Consider the following 21,860-nt stretch of genomic DNA (forward strand, 5'->3'; position numbering starts at 1 on the left):
AGCTCTTCAGCATCCCAGAGGGCTGAGCATGGGTGCAAATAGCACCTGCCCTTGAGCACCCATGCTAAGCGAGGGTAGCTGTCCCTCCTTGCTTCTCAGAGCAGGGTTGCTAAGCACCATCTTGTCAGGAAGGTAGACACCACGCATGGCTCGGGGGATCAGACTCCGTGTGGTCAGGTACAACTTTAACTAGAAGCGTGGCTACATTTTCCTTGCCTCAAGGAATGTGAGGGACAGAAGCCATGGCCATAGCTGTAGCCATAATTCTCAACAGCTGACTACCACTCACCACCTACATCACTCTGTGGCTCAGGAGACCCAAGAGAAACAGAGATGCTCACATGCTGGGTGGCAGGCAGGCACACAGTTACCACAGGAAGCATAAGGCTCACAGGCCTGAGAAGGCTGAGGCTGAGGCTGAGGCTGAGGCTGAGGCTGAGGCTGAGGCTGAGGCTGAGGCTGAGGCTGAGGCTGAGGGCTCCTGGTCGCCCCTCAGTTTGCATATGGATCTGCTTATGGGAACATAGCTTCTTCCACCTGCTGGACTCTGGCAGCAACGACCTCCCCTATTCTGAAGTGATCTAATCCCAGGACAGCCTTTGTTCATATGAGATAGCCAGGGGCAGGTGTGAAACTCTGCTCTGGGTGCCCTGAATAAGCCAGACCACTCTCCTGGCTTCATCAAATGCAGGCAAAAGAGCTGCCCTTCCCCTTTGGCTTTGTAAGAACCAGCTAGTGCTGTCCCCCATAAATGCTGTAATGGCTACTGTTTGGCATGCTTTCTCCTACTTTAACAGTGGCAACTATTTTATCTTCCTCACAACCTCATTGGAGAGCAGGTGCTGTCATAACCCCTTTAATAGTGGAGGAGTTGGGCACAGAGACACAGTTGCTTCACCTGGGGTTACACAGCTGGAAAGAGTGGACCAGTCACCTCTGATGGCCCCTGTCTCCAAAACCCTTACAGGTTTGACATTGACATTAGTGCCTTTCCTAGAGTTTTGTTTCTTGTATGTTTGGTTTTCTGGAGTGAGTTGGTACCCAGGTTGGGGGCTTTCTCTTTTCCTCTTTATGGACCTGGGAAACTTGGCAGGTACTTTAAGTGTCTTCTGCAAAACCCTTACAGGTTTGACATTGACATTAGTGCCTTTCCTAGAGTTTTGTTTCTTGTATGTTTGGTTTTCTGGAGTGAGTTGGTACCCAGGTTGGGGGGCTTTCTCTTTTCCTCTTTATGGACCTGGGAAACTCGGCAGGTACTTTAAGTGTCTTCTCCAGGTCACAGTGTTGAGCTGCAGTTTTGAAGAAGGACAGGGGCTCCACTCTGAGGACCCCAGTTGTTAAGCCAGGCTCTGGACTAAGCATTTTTCATGGGACTCACATTCCCCTCTTGGCTAGGCACTGGTATTGTTCCAGGCTCACAGATGGAAAGACCAGGGTCTTGGAGAAGAGAGACTATCCCATAGTAGCCAGTAAGTGGCAGAAATGAAATCTGACATAAGCCTGTGTTGACAGCCATGCCGTAGGTGGGTTTTATGAAAGGCAGAGCAATACCGGCTCTGCCCAGCCAAGAAGACACCAGAGCAGCAATGGTTGGGGGCAGGATAGATGGTGTGTGAAGCAGGTTGGAGGGAGCCCCAGGTGGAGGCCAAGGTCTAGGTTACTTGTAGGTTTGTCACCGCTTCCTCAGTTTCCCCAGCAGCCCCTTACCAACTCTGCCCCAGCTCCCAGAACACATACCCTTCTGAGGTGCACTCCCCTACTTGTGCACCTGCTCCAGCTTCAGCTCCTTCCTCAGCGCCCAGGCCGTAAGAGCCCAGGGCTCATTCAGGGATCACCACGGGCAAGTCCAGCTCTACTTCACCCCACAGTGCACACAAGTCCCTTGAACCTAGTTGGCAGAGGGGAGACTGAGGCTCAGAGAAGCTAAGTAGCAACGTGATACTTGCATCCACTCAAGTATTGGCTATATCCTGATGCTCAGACCCCTCTACCCCTTACAGTGGAACAATGCCCTTGCTGAGTACTAGATAGAGCTTTGAAGACAAACACTTAATGCTACTTGTCATTGCCACAGCTGAGGAGACAGAGGCACGGGGGTGGGGTGGGGTGGTCACTGGTAAAGTCACAGGGGCAAGGATTAATGGCCCCAGCTTCAGCCTTCAGTCTAAGCACTCCACAGGTGTTTTATAAATGTTGCTTTTCTGTGATCTGAACATGTACAAGTGACATGGTCCTGCCAAGCTTGCTGGGAGAGGCAGTGTGTGGACATGGGATAGAAGCTCCCCATGTTCAGCTTTGCTGAGGATCAGGGATTGCAGGAGAGTAAGCGTGAACTTGATTACTGTCCCAAGTATCATCACCACCCTGAGGAGCTTTCTACACAGGCAGCATCAGACTTCTGCTTGAATTTTGGAAAGCCACTGCACTACGCTCAGCCTTTCTCCCGAGCCGGGCCTCACCTTCTTCCTAGCTGCCCTTGCCAGAGGGTCTCCCAGATCAGCTCTTACAAAGCTCTCTCTACTCTTCTGCCCCCAGGGAGTCGGGAGGCTGCCTTCACCTATGCGATTATTGCTGCGGGCGTGGCCCATGCCATCACTGCTGCCTGCACCCAGGGCAACCTGAGCGACTGTGGCTGCGACAAGGAGAAGCAAGGCCAGTACCACCGGGACGAGGGCTGGAAGTGGGGTGGCTGCTCTGCCGACATCCGCTACGGCATCGGCTTCGCCAAGGTCTTCGTGGATGCCCGGGAGATCAAGCAGAATGCCCGGACGCTCATGAACTTACACAATAACGAGGCGGGTCGGAAGGTAGGCTGCAGGGAGGACACTGCAGTGAGGTCCTTGGTGACAGGGGTGGGGTCTGGCATAGCCCAGCGCTGCACTTAGCTTCCTTCTGCTCCACTCTGGTGCCAGGGTGTACAATATGAAGCTTATTGGCTGAATACTAAACATTCACATAACCAAAATGGTTGCTTCTCAGCAGGAGGGAGGAAGAAGGCTTGTGGGGTCTTTAGGGCTCCAGGGCCAGCTGTATAAGTGGACTCTGGGGAAGGACGGGGCAGTTGCTGGAGGCATCCACATGGACCAGCTTTTAGAGCAGCTACCCACTTCCTGTCTTGTCAACCAAGATCTATGTCTAGCCTAGAGGAGCAGAGCAGGATTTCTCCTGTGTCCAGCAGCCTGGCTAGGAAAAGAAGGGAGCTGGCTGGCCCATCCCATGAGGAGGAGCATATGGGACGGAAGGTCCAGAAAAATAAAACCAAGGCGCCATGAGATAGGGACAGAGGGAGGCAGGTTCTGGCAAACCTAAGGACCCGCCATGGCTGTGGAAATGCATGAAAGGACCAACGCAATGCTGGGAACCCCATTCCAGAAGTATTCACACATCAGCAGCCTGACCCGGCATTGACAGACACCTAGGCCAATGCTGCCTGAGAGGGCTGCGCACCTGGTTGAGGCCTGAGGCTGGGCTGGATCCCAGAGGCCTATGAGACATTCGAAGTGGGAGGGAGTTTGTGCTCTGCTCCATAAGGTATCAGTGAGTGTGGATAGGGAATTCACAGACACAGAGTATGGTGAAGTGGGGATCGGGGCCCATCCTCAGGTCTGACTGACTAGCTGGGTGTTTTCTGGGAGCAGGATAGCCAGGCCTTGGGTATATGTCTCTGGTTTTCTATGCCGTCATCACTTCATCTTTTGAGATGCTCTCAAAATTAGAGAAGCAAAAAAAAAAAAAAAAAAAAACAACAACAACAAAAAAAACAAAACAAAACAAAACAACAACAACAAAACAAAGACAGTTCCCAGAAAAGCTCAAACATGAGAGTCTGATGTTTGGCCTGGTGACAGTGACAGTGTCTTGTCCTGGTGGAGCAGATCCCATGGGGCTACACATCTTCTGGCCTGGATATTTCAGCTCATAGAATCCCCATGAGTTGGTGTCACTTGAACTCTGCTTTACAGGTGGAGAAATTGAGGCACAGGCAGAAGGTCATATGTTAAAGATCCCTAACCACTGGGGCCAGGCATGTTTGGCCACAGTGTTCATATTCTCTGCACAGATGTGTACATGGCTGCAGGGGTTGAGAAGGTGGCAGGATCACCTGAGCTCAGCCTGGCTCTGTCATTCATTCTTCAGCCAGGGCTGAGGTAAGAAGGGAAGGCTGCCCACCTAGGACCTGACCCACCATCCTCTTGCACTCAGCCAGGGTAGGTATGGGTTCATGTTGCAGACATGTGCAGCACTCAGAGGAAGCTAGTCAGAAGTGTGGCCGGGGGTTTACATACTGTGAGAGCATAGATGGTTTTGTATCCAGAAGGGTAAGAGGAAGTGCCCCCTTTCTAGTGCCCCTCCCCCATCATAGGCCTCTGAGCAGCCTTGGTGAGTAAAAGAGACCTTGTCTGCCCCAGAGTGATATCCAGGTAAATTGGGTGGCCTGAGGGAGCATCTGTCCAGATGGGCCATCCCTCAGGCATCTCAGCTGTTTGTTCCTTTTCACTGCTGTAGTCCAAGTCCCAGGGCACATCAGTGGTCACAGGTGCTACCCCTCCCAGAAGGTCTCACTCCTTGGAGGCTGGCACAAGGTAGCAACTTCCCTCCTTGGTCACCAGTCTCCTTACCACAGATGCTTGCTTGGCCTGTAGTGAGGTAAAGTGTGAGGCTAGCCCATGGATCAAAGTGAAGCTGGCTAGCAGCTCTGGTAAGAGAGCTTCCTAAGCTACACAGTTGGTTCTAGGCACAAGGCTTGAGGCTGCTGCTCAGTCATGCTGCTCTGGCGTGTGGGCACTACAGGGTCACAGGAAAGCCTCAGTGGGCTTCTTGGAAGAGGGAGGCCCAAAGACAGCTGAGTTTGGCTGAGACGGGAAAGGAGGTGATGTTCCCAGAAGGATGAGACCTATGCCTGGTACATAGTGTATTCTAGTTGGTCTGTGGGTTCCTGGAGGATCCCAAATCGACAGGATGTCTTGATGTGGTTTCTCCTTGTCCAAGTCTCAGCCAAGACACCCCCTCCCAGAGAGAATTCCTTCTTGTTCCTTCCTCACCTCTTCTGGGATGCAGCTGTGTTCCCTAGCTTTCTCACTCAAGACAGACTGGAGTGCCCTTACAGCTGCACCCCAGACCCTGGAGATGCGGGACATTGATCAGGGCTTATGGCAGCTAGGTGGATGTACTTTGGCTCCAAAGCAGAGAGGGGTAGAGGTCATAGAAATGAACTGTGGAGACAGCAAGGTCCAGGTAGACATTGGGTATGGATGGAGCTCAGGCTGAGCCTGCCTGAGGTGTGGGGGCACAGAAAGGGAGATTCTCCACACTTGCTGGTGAGAACCTGTCTTAGTCACTGTTCTATTGCTCTGAAGAGACACCACAACCAAGGCAACAGTTATGAAAGAAAGTATTTAATTAGGGTTGGCTTATGTTTTCAGAGGTGTAGTCTATTATCCTCATGATGCTGGAACAGTAGTTGAGAGCTACATTGTGATATATATATATATATATATATATATATATATATATATATATAGAGAGAGAGAGAGAGAGAGAGAGAGAGAGAGAGAGAGAAGAGAGAGAGAAAGAAACTGGGCCTGGTATGGGCTTTTGAAACCTCAAAGTCCACCTACAATGACTCCAACAAGGCCACACCCCCTAATCCTTTTAATCCTTTCAAATACTGCTACTTTCTGATGACTAAGCCTTCAAATATGTGAGCCTATGGGGCCACTCTCACTCAAATCACCACAGCACCCTTGGGTGCTGTTTATCTAGGGACCATTTTCTATCTTGAGTGTGAGGGTTAGCTGGGGACCCTGTCCAACTATAAAGCAAACCCCTTCTCAGGACCTACCAGGTTGCACTGGACTCTCTGTATAGCTGGTGGGGAAAGGCCTATAGCAGTTGAGCAGAGATGGATAGTGAGGCTTAGGAAGGATCACGGTCTTGTTGATCACTCAATGCCTCACAGAGACAAGACTCAACCTGAGCACAGGCTCTGGGGCTCATCAGCAGTCAGTGTGAGAGAAAGGTGGGCCAGGAGAGCCAGGAGAAAGGCCACAAATACCTTCTGCAGGCCCTTGAGGGTCCATTGCTACAGGAGTACCCTGTGTACCCTGTAAAGGGAGGGGACCAGTGTGATGCTTCAGGGGACTCCAGAACCAGGCTATGGCGGCCAGGGCATGGTGGCTGATGTGCTTCAGCATCTGCCATGGTGGGGGTCGTTACAAAAAGGCAGGTCAGAGATTGTAGGTGCCTCTGGGGAAGATGAATGGCAACTGAAGTCTCTCTTGTTGTTTTTTTTGTGGGGGGGGCACATTATTTCTAGACTGATGTCACAGGCCACTCCACTCAGGTTGGTAGAATACTAAGCTCACTCATTCTGGTTGGTGGTTCAAGTCACAGGACACTGGAGGCAAAGAGACATCTGGAGCATGGTCATAGTAACCCTTGTGTTGTTGAATGATCTCTTTCCTGTCCCTTGGGTGGCAGGGAGAGAACTAACTACTCCATGGTCCTTGTCCTCAAGGTACTCAAGTTAGCATGAGGACCACGCGTCTGGCGTTGTAGGAGAACCGTGGCTCCGACACAGCAGCAGCGCAGCAGTGCAGTTTCCTACAAGAGATGGCTGAGAGAAGAAAGTGATCTTTAGCTGGGCCTTGATGGATAAGCAGGGGCACCCCAGGAAGAAGGCAGTCAGCATAAGTAGGCCTGGGATTCAGAGATGCAATGTCAGTACTCATAATGCCCTGCACGCAATAAAAAACTTTAAAAGAAAAAAAAGAGGGGAGGGGGGTTGTTAAATCCTAAAAGAGCAGTAGGGGCTCCCTGTCTGAAGCTGGTAAAAGGTAGTGAGGTTGCTGAGAATGCTGGAGTCAAATGCAAGCCTTATGTATCAGGAGTAGTCAGAGGCAGCTTAATGGGGTGAGCTTTGGGTGGGTCCCTCTCCCTCCCTGGTAGAGGAGGGTGAAAGGTCTTAGAGGTAGCAGGTGTAGACTCCCAGGAGTTTGGGAAGTGTAATAAGCAGCCTTTGGGCTAAACTTGGGGGTGGGCCCCTCACTGGGTTAGGCAGAGGAGACAGGTCTTAGAGAGCATAGTGGGGTTCTCCTGGAGGTTGGGGGTGGTGAAGGCTAGCGTTCTGGTACCTTGGAGCAGGCCCAGGAACCATGGAGGGAGAGAACAGGAACTGCTTAGGACACTAGGCCTCTGGGTGGGGGGTGTTCAGGGAAGTAGGGGTAAAACAGAGGGCAGGAGGGCTCTGGGGAGGGAGGGGCTGGCAGGAATGTGTTCAGAACAGGGACAACCTGGGACCCCACTGGACTGCATAGGAAACATTCCCTGTTCCTCACGTTAAGGTGGCTTCTGCTGTCTCTTGGCTTGGTGACAGTATCTCCAAGTCCCCAGGATGACATTGTACCTTTCTGTTGGCTGTAGAGGCCTTGCTATACCTGCAGGGTAAAGTGTGCTAGGTGCTCTGGAGGGTCCTAGGGAAGGATGTGCTGTCAGCAGCCCCTGTCTACAGTGAGGAGTGAGACCAGACCGGACAGACAGGCAGCCTGAGGACAGGGCCCCCCCACTGGGACAGGCCAGCCCTGCTGGAATGTGACTAGCTCCAGGGAGGTGAGCTAAGGGGGATGGAATTCCACCTGAGCATGGAGTCACCTCTTGCTCACAAGGGGTGTTGGTCTTGTCCCTTCCTGCCCTGCCCTGTCTGGTCTGGGTGCTCCTGGGGGCTGACTTTCTATTCTGGGCATGGCTCTAGGGCAGCCAGCGTATGGGGGACAACAGGGACCCAGCCCCAGGCAGTGAGGGCGAGGCCCAGATAAGACTAGCTCCACTTAGTGGCTGCCCAAGCCACTTACATACTTGACTAGAGAGAGTGGACAGTGTGGCATGTCAAGGGCCCCTAAGAGGCCAGGCCCCACCTTCCCGGAAGCCAGCCAGCAGTCCTCAGGCTACTGGGCTTCCAAGCCCTGCCGTACATCTAGGGTGGATGTGGGGCTCACCTTCAAAATGCGGAAAAGCCTGCATCCTGGGCTCAAAGGACCAGGAGGGTTTGGGGCTTCAGAAGCATTTCCAGGTCTGACATGTCGGGTAGGAAAAGATGCAAACCTCTCAGGAGTCTTGCCTTCTCCAGCTCACTAACCCTAGTCCTGAACTCCTGAGACAACCATCATGCTCCCACCCAGGGATTTTGCACACGCTATGAGGGTGAAGTTTACCCTTTTCTCAGGAGGACTTCTCTCCCCAGTGTCTACCTAGCCTCAGTGTACCATGCTGCTTTTATCTTCCCACCATTTGAGCATACTCTCTTTGCACAGCCCTTTGAGTCTTTCTTGCCCATTAGCTCCCACTACAAGGTCAGCAGCATGAGGGTCAGGACAGCTGAATCCCCTATGCCTAGAATGGTACCCGGCACACAGTAGGGTTCAAGAAAGGCGTGGAGAGGGCATGGATGAATGGCAAGTGTCTGCTCTTCCCTGGGTGGAGTAGGATGCCAGATATAACTTGAGATTCCCAGTTAAATTTGGCTTCAAGATAAGTAAGAAATCAGTTTTATTTATGTGTGTCCCAAATATTTTATGGGACACCTACTTAAACATCTTTGTTTATGTCAAATTCAAATTTAACCATTTAGCGTATTCTGAATCAAGCTTATGCTGTGCTGACTATGGACTCACATGCAGTTGAAAGAACACCGAGACCCCAGGGACCCCCAAGGACCTGTAGTCCAGCTCCCTCACAGTGACAGCCTGTAGAACTGTAGGATGCTGTCACTCCAGGACACTGACATTGATACTACAGAGATACAGAACATGAGGACTTTGTGACACCCTCTCTTCCTCGGGGCCACACACCACTAACCCACTCCCTATGTTTATAACTGTGTCCTGTTAGAAGATTGCATAAACTGAGTGGTGATGTGTGCAACCTATAGAATCCCCTCTTGCTTGATGTGATCGCCTAGACTCATTCAAGTTGCTGTGTGCGACAACAGTTCTTTCCTCTCGGCAGCCACGCAACAGTCCACAGCTCGGAGGCAGCACACTTGGCTTAGCTGTCTCCCTGCTGAAGGACAACTGGGTTGTTGGCAGGCTTGGGCCATTGTAGATAAAGCTGCAGTGAATGTGTGTGTACAGATTTTTTTTCTACAGACGTAAGTGTCTAGATCTCTGTGCCAGGAGTGCCAGCATACTGTTGATGAGAGTTAGCTTCATGATAAAGCCCTAAGACATCCTGTGCAGGTGATGTCCACTTTGCATCACTGTATGGCAACTGCTGAGACCACCGGGCAGTGAAGGCAAAGAACTGCTTTGGCTCTCGGTTCAGGGGTCTAGCCTGCAATGGATTGGTCCTGCTGCTTTGGTTCTGAAGCAGCTCATCACAACAGGGTGATGGAGCCAAGCTACATGCTTCGTGTCTGAATGGTGACAGACAGGGACGGGCTGGAGCATGTCCCACTGTCCCCTTTGATGGCACCTTCAGTGACTTGAAAACCTCCTATAGCCTCACCCCCTCACGTATCTATTCTCTCTTGGGAACCAGCCCTTTACTACATGGGCCTTCTGGAGACATCCATCCCAGGTTGATCTACAGCATTGCTGTCATCCTCTTCCGTTCCCATAAGCAACCTGTGAGTGACCTGGCTTCTCCATCCATGCCACACTCGCTGATAACACAGGTTCTTATTTCTGCCATTGTGATGGGAGTGTGCCCTATCTCACCAGGGTTCTAACCACATCTCTAGTGTCTGATAGGATGAGCCTTTCTCCTTGTGTGTCTCTGTATACCCTGGTACCCAGGTATACTCAGACACAGGGTTGGATCGTGTCTGTTTGTCCGTCCTCTGGCTCACCTTTTGGACTGATTGCTTTTTGGGTATTTAATGTTGGGTTTGTACACTTTTTTATTTGTCTATTCAGATGCTTTGCCAGGTCTATGGGTTGTGAGTCTTTCTCCAGCCTACAACTTGTCTTTTATCCTCATCAGGGCTTCACAGAACAAGGGTGGGCCCATTGTTGCTGCTGGTGTGGCCTCACTGTAAGTCAGCTGGCCTTGAACTTGTGGGAGAAAGTGCTTTCAGGGTTAGCTGAGAACCCTTTGCTACCCTGTGTCCCTAGGTGCTTTCTTTCTAAAAGCTTTGCATTTAAATCCCTGGTGTGGTGTGGTGGCAGATGCCTGTAAGCCAGGACTCTGAGAGCTGAGGCAGCGAGAGTATGAGTTTGAGTCACCCTGATATATACAGCAAAGCCCTGACTCAAAGAAAAGAATTAAGCATTGAAGCCCATGATCTATTTTATAACTCGTTGTTTTAAGCCTACAAGTTACTGTTTTTACAATTAATTAAAGTTTTAATCTATTTTAAAAACACTTAATCTAAGGATTTCCACTTCAATCAAACTTTTGTTTATGATTAAGCAGCTCAAGGTCCATTAGTACTGTAAAATATCACCATGTCTGAGCACAGGCTCCATCACACTTGTCCAGAGATCCAACAACCATCATACCTGTGTGTGAGACATCCCCACACTTGTACCAGAGCCTCCATCTCCATACCTGTACCAGAGCCTCCATCCCCACACCTATAGCAGGGCTACCATCCCCACCCCTGTACCAGAGCCTCCATCCCCACACCTGTAGCAGAGGCTCCATCCCCACACCTGGACCAGAGCCTCTCCTACATCTATGCTAGAGCCTCCATCAAATCCTCTGATGTCAGCAACTTGGAAGCCTCAGGCTCAGCCTCAGCCCTATCATCCCAGCCCAAGCCTTCAGTCAACCCACTGAAGCTACAAGCCACAACACATACTCTCCACTTCCTGTCACAGCCCAATGACATCATTTTCTTCTCTACTTCCACAAGCTTGGCCATTCTGGGAACTTCACATTAGCTAGATTGAAGTGTTTTCCTTCTGTGTCTGACTTGAACTGGCCTCGCATCTTAGGAACTCTCCTGCTGGAGGTGTGACTTGTATATCAGCATCCCTGGTCCTCATGGTGACTCTGTCTGGTTCCTCTGCCTGGCCCTAGTGCCCAGACAAGGAGTGCAGCCTCTGGGTTGGGCCAGGAGAAGGATCTAGGCCTATTCTGGATTTAGAGACTATTCTTCCGAGGGCCTGTGGGTGAAGAAGCAGGGAAGAATTGGCCCCTGGGTCCAGCTTAGACCACATCAGGTCTGTGGTAGAGATTAGGAGGTGGGATCATGATGAAGATGAGAGTCTAGGAAGAAAATGAGGCTGCTGATACCAAGGGAGCTCAGGACAGGTCAGAAGGGACTGGCCATGGTCAGGGTGGAGGGTGCTTGTGCTAGGGTTTTCCCCTGCATCGAATGACATAGCTGGGGCTGTGCCCAGCCGGCTCCTGTCACTGATGCCACAGTGATAACCATGACCAGCATCCAGGGAAAGAGGGATAAGATAAGAGAGGAGTGGAAAGCAGTGACAGGACAGGGCAGCTCTTCCTGGAGAGACTGGCAATGCCTGAGGGTCCCCAGCCTCCACATTGCTCTGGGCTGCCAAGGCTCCACTTAATCCCATGCAGACACGACAGCCTACGCTTAGCCCAGAGAATTTCTGAACACCATGGCCCCGAAGGAACTTAGGCCATTCTTCCAGGAAGAAGGTGACTTTAGTGAGCTGTTGCTGTCCCTCAGGCCCTCAGGTTCAAGCTCAGGTGAAGCAGTCACAAGGCCCTTGTCAGGGAAGTTGATACAGGCGGACACAAGGTTCTCTGTTGGGGGACACAGGCAAACCTAATATCAGCACCAAAAGTACAGTCTTCATTTAATCCCTACAGCTGCTAGCCTCCTGCCTGGTCACAGGTCTGCCTTACCTACTTTATGCATAGGAAAATGGAGGTGAGGAGAGGTAATGGAGCCCAAAGCTGCACAGCTCACAGGCTGTCCTAGAATCTGAACTCAAGCTGGATCCAGACTTATCAGTGTCTGGGGCTGTCCCCATTCAATCCTGATATCCCACGAATGATTCCACAATATTATCCAAAAGTTCTGGAACCTTCAAAAGAAGCTTTGGACTTCTGCCCCCCAAGACCCTACTCTAATCACATGGAGATTGAGGGTTATTCGGGTACTGTGTCCTGTCTTGCTCTGTTCTTGGGGCTCTGGACATTATAGGCTGCATAGAAGGGGACACTTGGAGGGCAGAGGAAATAGCTGTTTTAGAGGTTGTATGCATTGTCCCTTGAAGCAGAGTTCTGTTGCTTCACAGCCAGCTCAGGGCTGGACAGAGGGCAGACTGGGAGCCATGAGCCCTCACTTGCAGTGTCTTTCTCACTCTCCTAGGCAAGCATGAGCTTCAGCCTAGTCTCTGCCAGAGCCCAGACTGGCATACCCGTGATGTTGTGGCATAATCCAAGGGCTAGTGTGGGCTGCAGGGTTCGGATTGCTGGTCTCGTTCCTATTCACAGTGTGTGCTGCAGATCATTCATCTGGACTTGGCCTTGCTGCTTCTGGCCAGGGTGCCCATGAGGCTCTCAGTTCGATTCTCCGTGCCGTCTCTTTCCATCTGTGAACCTGGGGGCTCATGTCATAGAGTGTCACTAACCAAATGATCAAATGAACTACAAGTGTTTACGGTCACGCTGTTAAATAGTCTCCATAAGTCACACGTGACTGTCTGAACAGACTGCAATTAAGTATGATGAAAATTCAGTCCCTTTGGCCCAGGTTTCTAGTGTGTGGTGGCTGCATGTGGCTCATGGCTAGCATATGACTTCTGTGGTACAGGAGGTCACCTAGACAGCTGGTGGTCATGGGGCATTCAGAACTTAGCATTATTAGAGAAACTTGGGAAGGCCTCTGTAGCGGGCCACCTTCCTGGCCTCCAGGACCAGCCATGTGATTTCTACCAGAAAGGCTCCCTCCATGTGGCTGGTCCTGGCAGGAGCTTACTGGAAAGTAACCAGGGGAGGGGAGGGGAGGGGCAGCATGGGGAGGCTTAGTCACTCCACAGTGAGACCACGTCAAAATGTGCTCATTTGGCACACAATTCCTTCTTTGTCCTCAGAAGGGGGACTTGAACTCAGGCTGTTATCAAGTCAGTGAAGGAGGGCATTCAGCAGAAGAGCATATGAGAGAGCTAAGAGGCATAGCATGGTCTGGGAGGATAGGAAGAACAGGCTCCTAGGAGCCCAGCTGCCACCTCTTCTGATCCTGGACACTTGTGTCCTTTGCAGAAAAACTCAAGTGTCGTAATATCACTGAAGAGAACTTCCTGCCTAGCCAAGGGAGACTCACCTGCAGTTTGCATCTGAACCAAGAGAGATAGCTCAGGGAGTGTCTGCCATGCAGAGGGAAGGCTTTCCCTGATCCCCATGGGATGATATGTCACCTGCCCACTTCATGGATATAGGGGAGGTCCAGGCAGCAGATAGAGGAACATAGCATATCCCCTGGGGGTGGGGTTCTCCTGATACCAAAGTCTCTAGGGCAGCATGACCTGGGTATTAACTGTGAACAGTGCCAACCTCATCTGCTCCCTGCATGGTACCATATGTCATCTCTCAAGACTGGAAATACCACATGTGTGCTTGTCCCAGTCCACAGGTACCTCACAGCTACTCTCTTATCACAAGAGAGAGCCTGTGGTTATCCTGCCACAGGAGAAAATTGAAGTATTGAATGACTGAGTGGCAAGCTTGAGGTAGCCCAGTCACCTACCTTGGCATGCCACATTCTTCCCATCTCCCGTATATCTGTTTCTCAGGTATATGTGCATGTATGGAGCTTAGATGGTGAGGTTGGGATGTTGCAGTCACAATGACTAACAAGTTACACGCACTTTCTTCCTGCAAGAACTTCACTGTTTACAATACCATTTCCTGGCCAAGCTTTGCAACTCCATGTGGGTGAACAGTGTCACTGGACCTCTACTGTAAGTGAGCACAGCCACTGAGGCTCTGGTGGGAGCTGCTCTCCTCCGGGCAGGTGGGGTTGCTGGCTACACCCTGCATTAACTCTCAAGAATTCCAGTTGGGCCTTTGTTCTGAGCTGGCAGTAGAAAATAGCCTGGGTGTGGGAAGAGCTTCCTCCCAGCCCTGATAATGCCACTTATTTGCTGTGTGATCTTGACATACAGCCTATCTCTGAGGCTCAATGTCCCCACACACACCCCAAGAGAGAAGGCACCAATAATAGACCTCTTGGACCCACAGTGCATGTTCAGTACCTGCAAAGTCCTAGATGCCAGTCTTCCACTGTGGAACATCTGGATCCCCGAGCAGCTGCTTTGAGACTGCATGGATCTTAGCAGCATGGGTTGCGGACGTAACATAAAAGCCAGTGTTGTGTTCTAGGCTCTAAGTTGTTTCGGTGGGGATGAGGGTGAAACAGGGTCTCACTTTGTAGCCCTGGAGGATGTGGAACTCAGATCCACCTGCCTCCATCTCCAAGTGCTGGGATCAAAGGCCCCATGCACTGTTATACCTGGCTAGACTCTATGTTCTGCTCCTCAGGCTCTTGCTAGGTCTGAGATACACCTTCTCTGAAGCCCTGTCCATACAACATGTTGGAATTATCTGAGGGAGAAGGAGCTGTTTGAAAGCCCTTGAGATTTGTAACGTCTGAATGGGGGAACCACAGGGGACCAAGCCATCATGTGGCACTGTGAATTTCCTGGGATGGGTCTCTAGGCCAGTCAGTCATATTTGAGCAACATATCAGTAGAGAGCCCTGCTCTTGTCCTCTCCTGCTGCCCCTGTTCACATATGTCCTATGTGCTCCAGGATCTGTAAACTTGTCCACAAAGTCCTGTCTACACCTAGACCTTCTGTCTAGGCCCCTGCCTGCTGCATCAGTTGCTGTCTTCCTCCTGGCTACAGGCTGTGAACATCCCCTCCTGCTCCATCTCTCTGTATCATCTTCAGGGTGCATCAGTGCTACCCTAGGACAGAGCCTTGGCTCTGCCTCTGGCTATACACTTCCTTGTATGCCTCACGGGAGGGATTTCACCTACAGACCTGCTTCTGCCCTACTACAGCTACCCAGGATTCACCTAGCCATCAGACCCTGAGTTCAAATCTTCTGCAAACAGAATCTGCCCCTGCCAGGTGTTCCAGTTCATCAACATCTCTTCCTGGCAGCAGTATGGCAGCCCTGGCTTGGGGCTGTACTCTTTCCAAATGTGACTTTTATCCTTCCTCCTGTGTCTACAACTTCACACTGGTTCCCTTCCATTCTCAGTGTAGATGGTGAAATCTTCAAAATAGCAAACAAGACTCGCCATGATCTCCGTCCTCCTCTGTTTCCACCTACCTCCCGCTCCCTTTGTCGAGTCTCTTCCTCCTCTGCTGCTCTCCTCTCTGCTCTCAAACTGCTGGGTATCCCTCTGCCTCAGGCCCTTTGCACTGGCTAATTTCTCTGCTGTAGCAGGGAGAGCCTGCTGTATCCCCCAGACTCACCCCACCTCACCTCCTCAAGTCTCTGCTCAAATATCACCTAAGGAGGGTTTTCCTGACCACCCTGCTGGAAACTGTTCCCATCTGTCTCCCCACTTCCTGTTCCCGCCCATGTTTTGTTTTCCCACATAGCCCTTTTGACCACCTGACATAATATTGGGAATTTGCCAGAGGTCCCAACATGACTGGGAAAAATCAGAAGGCTTGCTGTGGAAGGCCTTCTGCAGGAGGGCTGGAGCCCAAAGCTTCCCCAACACATTCAAGAGTCTGTGCCTTCCATCTCTTGTCCCATCGAGCCAGTGAAAAGAATTTGTTCCAATACAGCACTCCTCATATTGCAGGCATTATCCTAAGTTCTCTGTACATATTGTCTCACACAGTGCTCATAATGACCCAGGAGGTGACCACTCTCAAGATCTTCTTTTATAAATACAGAAAGTAAGGCGGAGGTTCAGTGACTTGCACAAGATCACACAACCAATAAATCAAGAGCCTGTATCCAGGAATCATGGCCAGAACCTATGTTCACTATACCTACTTCTCACTGGACCTTCTCACTCCTTCATTTGTTAAATATGTGTCTATTTATGTTAAATACTCATTTTGGAGATGAACATAAAAATAGATGACTAAAAAAAAATGATGCCCTTCATCAAGGAGTTCATAGTCCAGTAAGAAATACGTAAGTCAAGACCTCTGGGAGAATGTTCCCATTCAGTAAACATGTGCTGGCACCTGCACTGTGTCAGCTCTGGACTCCAGAGATGAAGAATGGCTGCTGTTTTTGAGGGCTGCTCACTGTGATGATATAGCGGGGAGGTGAATTATTGCACAGAGAGCAGCTGACATCAGAAACTGATTCTGACACAGAGAAACACAGGGCATTTCTCTGTGGGAACCCAGAAGAGGAGGTCTCTGCTTGGGGATTGGTTGAAATGAACAGATGGCTAAGTGGTAGCATACGTAGAATGTGGTGGGTAGATGGTTGTGTAGATGAATAAAAGGATGGAAAGATGGATAGATATGTGGGTGGTGGGGATGGGTGGATAGAAGAATGGTTGGATAGATAATGAGGGGTGGATAAAAAGTAGGTGAAGGGAGAGATATAGGGATATGTTGCTATATAGATAGAAAAGGATTTGGAAAGGATGAATGGATGGATGGATAAAAATGTGAATGAATGGGTGGGAAAGTGGGTGGATGGATGAATAAGTATGAGGGCGAATGGATAGATGTATAGGTATGTTACTGCATAGATACATATATATGTTTTTTTGAAATATAGACAAGTAAGATTTGAAAGGATGGCTGGATGCATGTATGGGTGGGTGGATTGAGAGTCGTTTGGAAGGATAGTTAGTTGACTGAATGAATGAGTAAAAAGCTGAGCTCATTGCTAGGAAGTTGGACACTTTCCCAGTGAGATCACCCGACCAGCTGAAAGAAAGGGTTGCAAATCCACACATTCATTCACTCAACAAACACCAGTAAGCACCTATTGGTGTGTCCGGTACTGTGTTAGGCTCTGGGATTAGGTGTGACACTTGCCTTTATAGAGCTGGCATTCCAGGGGGAAGTCAAACAACAAATAGTCAGATGGAGAGAGACCCATTGTCAAAGAGTAATGAATGCTAGAGCAGAAAGCTAAAGCAGAGAGACAGGGTAGAGATGCTGCTATTGGGGGTAGGTGGAAGAGACCTTTCTGAGAGGGTGAGGTGTGAGCAGAAGGTGAGTCAGAGCATTCAATAACCCAGAGGCCAGTATGGCCCCACCAAGTGAACAGTGAGGAAAGAGGTGACGAGGTCACAGTTGTAGTGTTGGGAGCAGGGGTGCTCTGGGGGAATTCCTGTGAGGGGTCTCCTTGGTATAGGCACACTTGGGAGACAAGCAGTGCCTCTTGGGCCTAAAGGCTTTTGAGGGCAGTTGTGTCTGGCAGTCCTGGAAGCCAGTGGAGACCACTGGGTCTGGGATGGTTTGCCTAGAGAGCCCCCCTTCGGTGCTCCCCTGGAATGGTTCCCAGTTGGGAGGCTAGCAGCATTTTAATTACAGCTCCCAGTTTTCAATGGTTTGCAGCCCAACCGTGAAACAGGCCCTGGGCAACATGTGGCACTTTGGTGATTTATTCTCTCACCATGTCTATATTTAGTGGCCCTGGATGTTGTTGGTCAAGTTTTCAGAGAGCAAAAGAAAGTGGAAGGAGGTGGGGTGGGGTGGGAGTTAAGTCTGGGGTTTGAGTGCATACTTCCATTTTTCATTTGCCCTCCAGGATAAGATTCCCCAGCCTGCCTGGAGTTACTGGTATCCAGTGACATGAGGCACAACTGTCCAGTGTCTTGATTCTCTTCTCTCTGAGAGTATGCATGCTTTCTGCCGAATGGTGGCTTTGGAGGCCACCACACATCAAGTGTATCTACAGGCGTGGGCTCCCACTCTCTCTCTGAGGCTGTACCTCCTCAACCCCAGCCCCATCAACCCAAAGCCCAGGACCCTGCAGGGCTCCTCTGACTTCACATGCCCATAAACCACCTGGGGAGTGGAAATTCCCACTGACTCCATGACAGGTCTGAGCAGGGCTCCAGGCTCTGTATCTCCAGCCACCTCCCCAGGTGCCCTGCAGGTGGGTGCTGTGGCTGGAATATGCATCCCAAAAGTTTGGGTGCTGGAAACTTAGTTCCCAAACCAAATGGAGATCTGGAGGTAAGGCCTTTGGAAGGTGATTAGGGATAGATAAAGTCTTGAGGCCAGCCCTCAAGGTGACATCAGTGGCTTTATAAGAGGAGGAGAGACCTGAGCTCCCACATGGTTCTGTCTTCTGTGTGACACCCTCTGCCATGCTGTGACATGGCACAAGGTCCTTCTAGATGCGGTGCCATGCATTTAGGATTTCAGCCTCCAGAGGTAAGCTGGATAATTCTGTATTCTTTAGAAGCTACCTACTCTCTGATATTCCACTATGGCCATGGAAAACAGGCTGGGACATTGGCTTTGGGACGACAACTGGGTAGCAAGAATCTTGACCTGTATCATTCAATAGAAATCTATTATAAGCCACGTGGCTAACATGTTCTAGTGACCACATCAAAAAGGCATGGGTAAGGGATAGAGAACACTTGTCTAGCATGCATAAGGCCCTGGGTCTGATCTCTAGCACTGAAGGAAAAAAAAAAGACTCTCCTAAATGGACTAATCTATTTTATTTAATCTATTATCACCATTCGACATCGAGGTCTTATGTGCTGGTTTTCCATAATAATTGTCTGTGATCTCGTGTTTATACTCATAGCATAGTAAGACATCACATTGCTTCCAGGATGTCCGCTCTACTCCTCTAAGCTCTGAGTCTGACTTAGGACTGATGAGGGAGATGTAGCTTCACTCTCTGGGTTCCTGAGGCAGCTGTAAATTTCTGCTGAGGACAATCCTGGAGGAACAAAGAGGCCATACTAAGTCCCTGCATCCTCTTTCCCACCCTGACAGGCCAGCAGGTATGTTCAGTACCTCATTTAGCTCACATAACCCAGAGGTGGGTTCTCTTAAAAGTCCCTGATTTTGCGGTTAAAGAACCGGGTTCAGAGAGGCTGAGCATCCTCAGAGTGACCGTGTCAGTTGGTGATAGACCTGGGGCTTGAATCAAAAACATGGAAAGCTCTTTCTCCTCTGCAATAAGAGACTCTAAGTCTTTTAGCATGACACTGTTTCGAGGTAATTTTCAGGCCCATTCACTTCTGCAAATCTGTCGGGGTGGCCTGGACCCTGAAGCCAGGGAGCCTCTGGAGTGGCAAAGAAGACGCAGCACCTTTGGTTGGCAGGGTTAGGACAGCCCAAGTCCTTGGGAGCTCTGGGTCCCGGCTCCTGAAGCAGCACCAAGAATTCCGTGTCCCCTCAGCCACACCACCATCTGTTCCTGAGTGGGGGAGATTCATTGTATTCAACTGGAAACTTCCATGGGATCAAGACCAGACACTTGATCAGAAGAATCTGAGTTCCACCCAATAGAAGCCTAATACAATCCCCAGCTAGAAAAGGGTATTTCAGAGGAGATGCCCAGCCTGTACGTCCCAGCTACTTGAGGCCAGCCATTCCTAATTCACTGATGCCTGCTGAGGATCTCCCAGGAGAAGGCTTCTTCTACATGCCTCATGGACGACACAGCAGAGGGCTCTGCATAGGCAGACTAGCAAGTTCTCTAAAAAACGTGTGGCAGGGAGGATGCAAACTAGGATGGTATGAGAGAGCCTGACAGAAGAAGGTGACAAAGCAGAGGACCCAGGGGGAAAGCTGCCACAGCAAGACAGTGGCAGATGTAGGGGTCTTTAGTGGGAATAAACATGGCTTCCCAAGAATGCCTGGTACCAACTGTTCACTGAAGGTGTTTGGCAGACCTGAGCCGCAGCAGGTGTCCTGGGCACTAGAGAGTAGGATGAGGATTTTTTAAAGAGGTGGTCACTTGGCCTCTTATGACTGACCCCATCCCTGCCACAGCAAAGCCCAGCTATGCCAGATGTGTATTGGCTTCCAGGAGGGGAGTTGGCCCAGTATAAATCTCCCACCAAGTCATCCAGAGTACTGTGAGATCTCCACATCCTTCCTTTCCTATCCTCGCCATTGCTAAGGCATACCCAACTTCTCTCCTGTAGCTCCCTGACCCTTTGATCTTTTCAGCTTCTGCCCAGTTACTTCTGCTACTAGTGATGCCCTGACCTTGCTTCTTTGCACACTTCAAAACTCACAAGTCCCTTCTTCCAGGAAGCCTCGCAGGCACATCATTTGCTTGGTGTATACAGAATGCAAAGGCTTCTGTGTGGGCCAGATTCATCTAAGGAAGAAAGATTCACTGGCTTGTTTGTCTCCCGAACTATGCAGAGTCTTCTGAGAAGAGAGACCTTGCTTGACCAGTCTTGTGTCACCAGCACCTGACATAGGTCTTAGCAGAGGGTAGCTCTCAAATGGCTCTGAAAGGACAGACTGGGGTTCTGTCCCATGCACATATATTAAAAGCACCTGAAGAGCTTAGGATGCTCTCCCATACCTTTCCAGATCTGATACTAAGTCAGAACTTATGAGAGCCTGGGCCAGGCTTCTGGGCATCCCACTCCCATTGACTCTGCAGGGCTGGAAAGCCCAACCTGGGAAGAGAAGCAGGTGCCAGCCATACACTAGACTAGAGCCATACTTTCCACACCCATTGCATCAGCAGGTATGCTCAGGGCTGCAGGCCCCACAGCACTTTTGCAGCAGCTTTATTGAGCCATTCATGTGTCACACAATCACACAATCACACGATCACCCAATGTCAGTGGTTCCTAATAGGTTCAGAGAGATACACACACCCACCCTTAAAAGAAAGTTAAAACCTTCAACAACCAAAAGAAACTTTTTGGTAATCACTGATAGTTGTGGGACCAAAAGGCAAGCAATTTAGCTGGTATCCCAGTAGAGAGGAGGTATAAGCAGGAGGATCAGGGGTTCAAGGTTAGCCTGGGCTATGTGAGACCCTGTCCCAGAAAAACAAAAAGCCAACCAATCAGTCACCATCCTGCTCATTAGTCCCGGCTTCCCCAGTTTCCTGAGAACTATTGATGTATCTTCTACTTTTGTGGATTTGCCTTTCTAGACATTCCGTGTAAATGGGATCATACTCTCTCTCTCTCTCTCTCTCTCTCTCTCTCTCTCTCTCTCTCTCTCTCTCTGTGTGTGTGTGTGTGTTTCAGTGACAGGCTTTGTACATTACTAGCACGTGTGTAGGGCACATCCATGTTGTAGCATGCTGCTTAGACCTGGAGCATCCCCTAAAGCCCATCTGCTAAAGGTTTAGTTGCCATCTTATTGAGGGGGTCACTAGGTGTCTGAGAGGATGTCTTTGAAGGAGAGAGTGGAGCCTCTACCTATTTAGTCTCTAGCCCTGCCCCCCTGTTTCCTGGTTGCCAGGAGGTAAGCAGCTTCCCACTGAGCACTACCACGATGGACTGTGACATCACAGCCCCAAAGCAGGAGGGCCAAGCAAGCATGGAAAGAGTTAAGGAACCATGGCCAACGTAAGCATTGATGACCTTGGGAATTTTGCCACAGTGACAGAAGTCTGGGTAGCAACGCTTCTTCCCTTTTCATGGCAGAAGATATTATATGGAGAGTTTGTTGTGTCAACACCAAGCAAAATGCAGAGATAACTCTCCAATTCAGACCTTACTAGGAGAAATAAACTAAGGATAGGAACGGAATCTGGAACACATGGGCACGTGCCCTAGAGGCCTCTGATGTTGGAAAAAGCAAAGCAAAGTTGGGAACTTTAGGAGAGAGAAATCTACACGGCTTGTTTTGAGGTCAGGTCTGATAGCACACTGGGTGCCCGCAGGAGCTCTGACTGTCGTGTGGCAGGTAGCATTGCCTGCAGAAAGCTAGTCTTTAGGTTACAGTGGTTATTCTGTGGTTGGCTGCTTAGTGAAAATAGCCCTTAGGAC

General features: G+C 50.2%; 1 protein-coding gene across 2 annotated transcripts in view; it reads left to right on the forward strand.

Moving 5' to 3' along the window:
- Wnt7a (Wnt family member 7A) overlaps positions 1 to 21,860 on the forward strand; it is a 46,376-nt gene that overhangs the window by 13,651 nt on the left and 10,865 nt on the right. For both annotated transcript variants that reach the window (XM_021165391.2, XM_021165392.3), the window contains exon 3: positions 2,536 to 2,807. In XM_021165391.2, the coding sequence (XP_021021050.1) occupies positions 2,536 to 2,807 (272 nt within the window). The remainder of the gene's footprint in view (positions 1 to 2,535; positions 2,808 to 21,860) is intronic.

Source organism: Mus caroli, unplaced genomic scaffold (genome assembly GCF_978045245.1).
Source record: "Mus caroli unplaced genomic scaffold, Mus_caroli_1 scaffold_7, whole genome shotgun sequence".
NCBI lineage: Eukaryota > Metazoa > Chordata > Mammalia > Rodentia > Muridae > Mus > Mus caroli.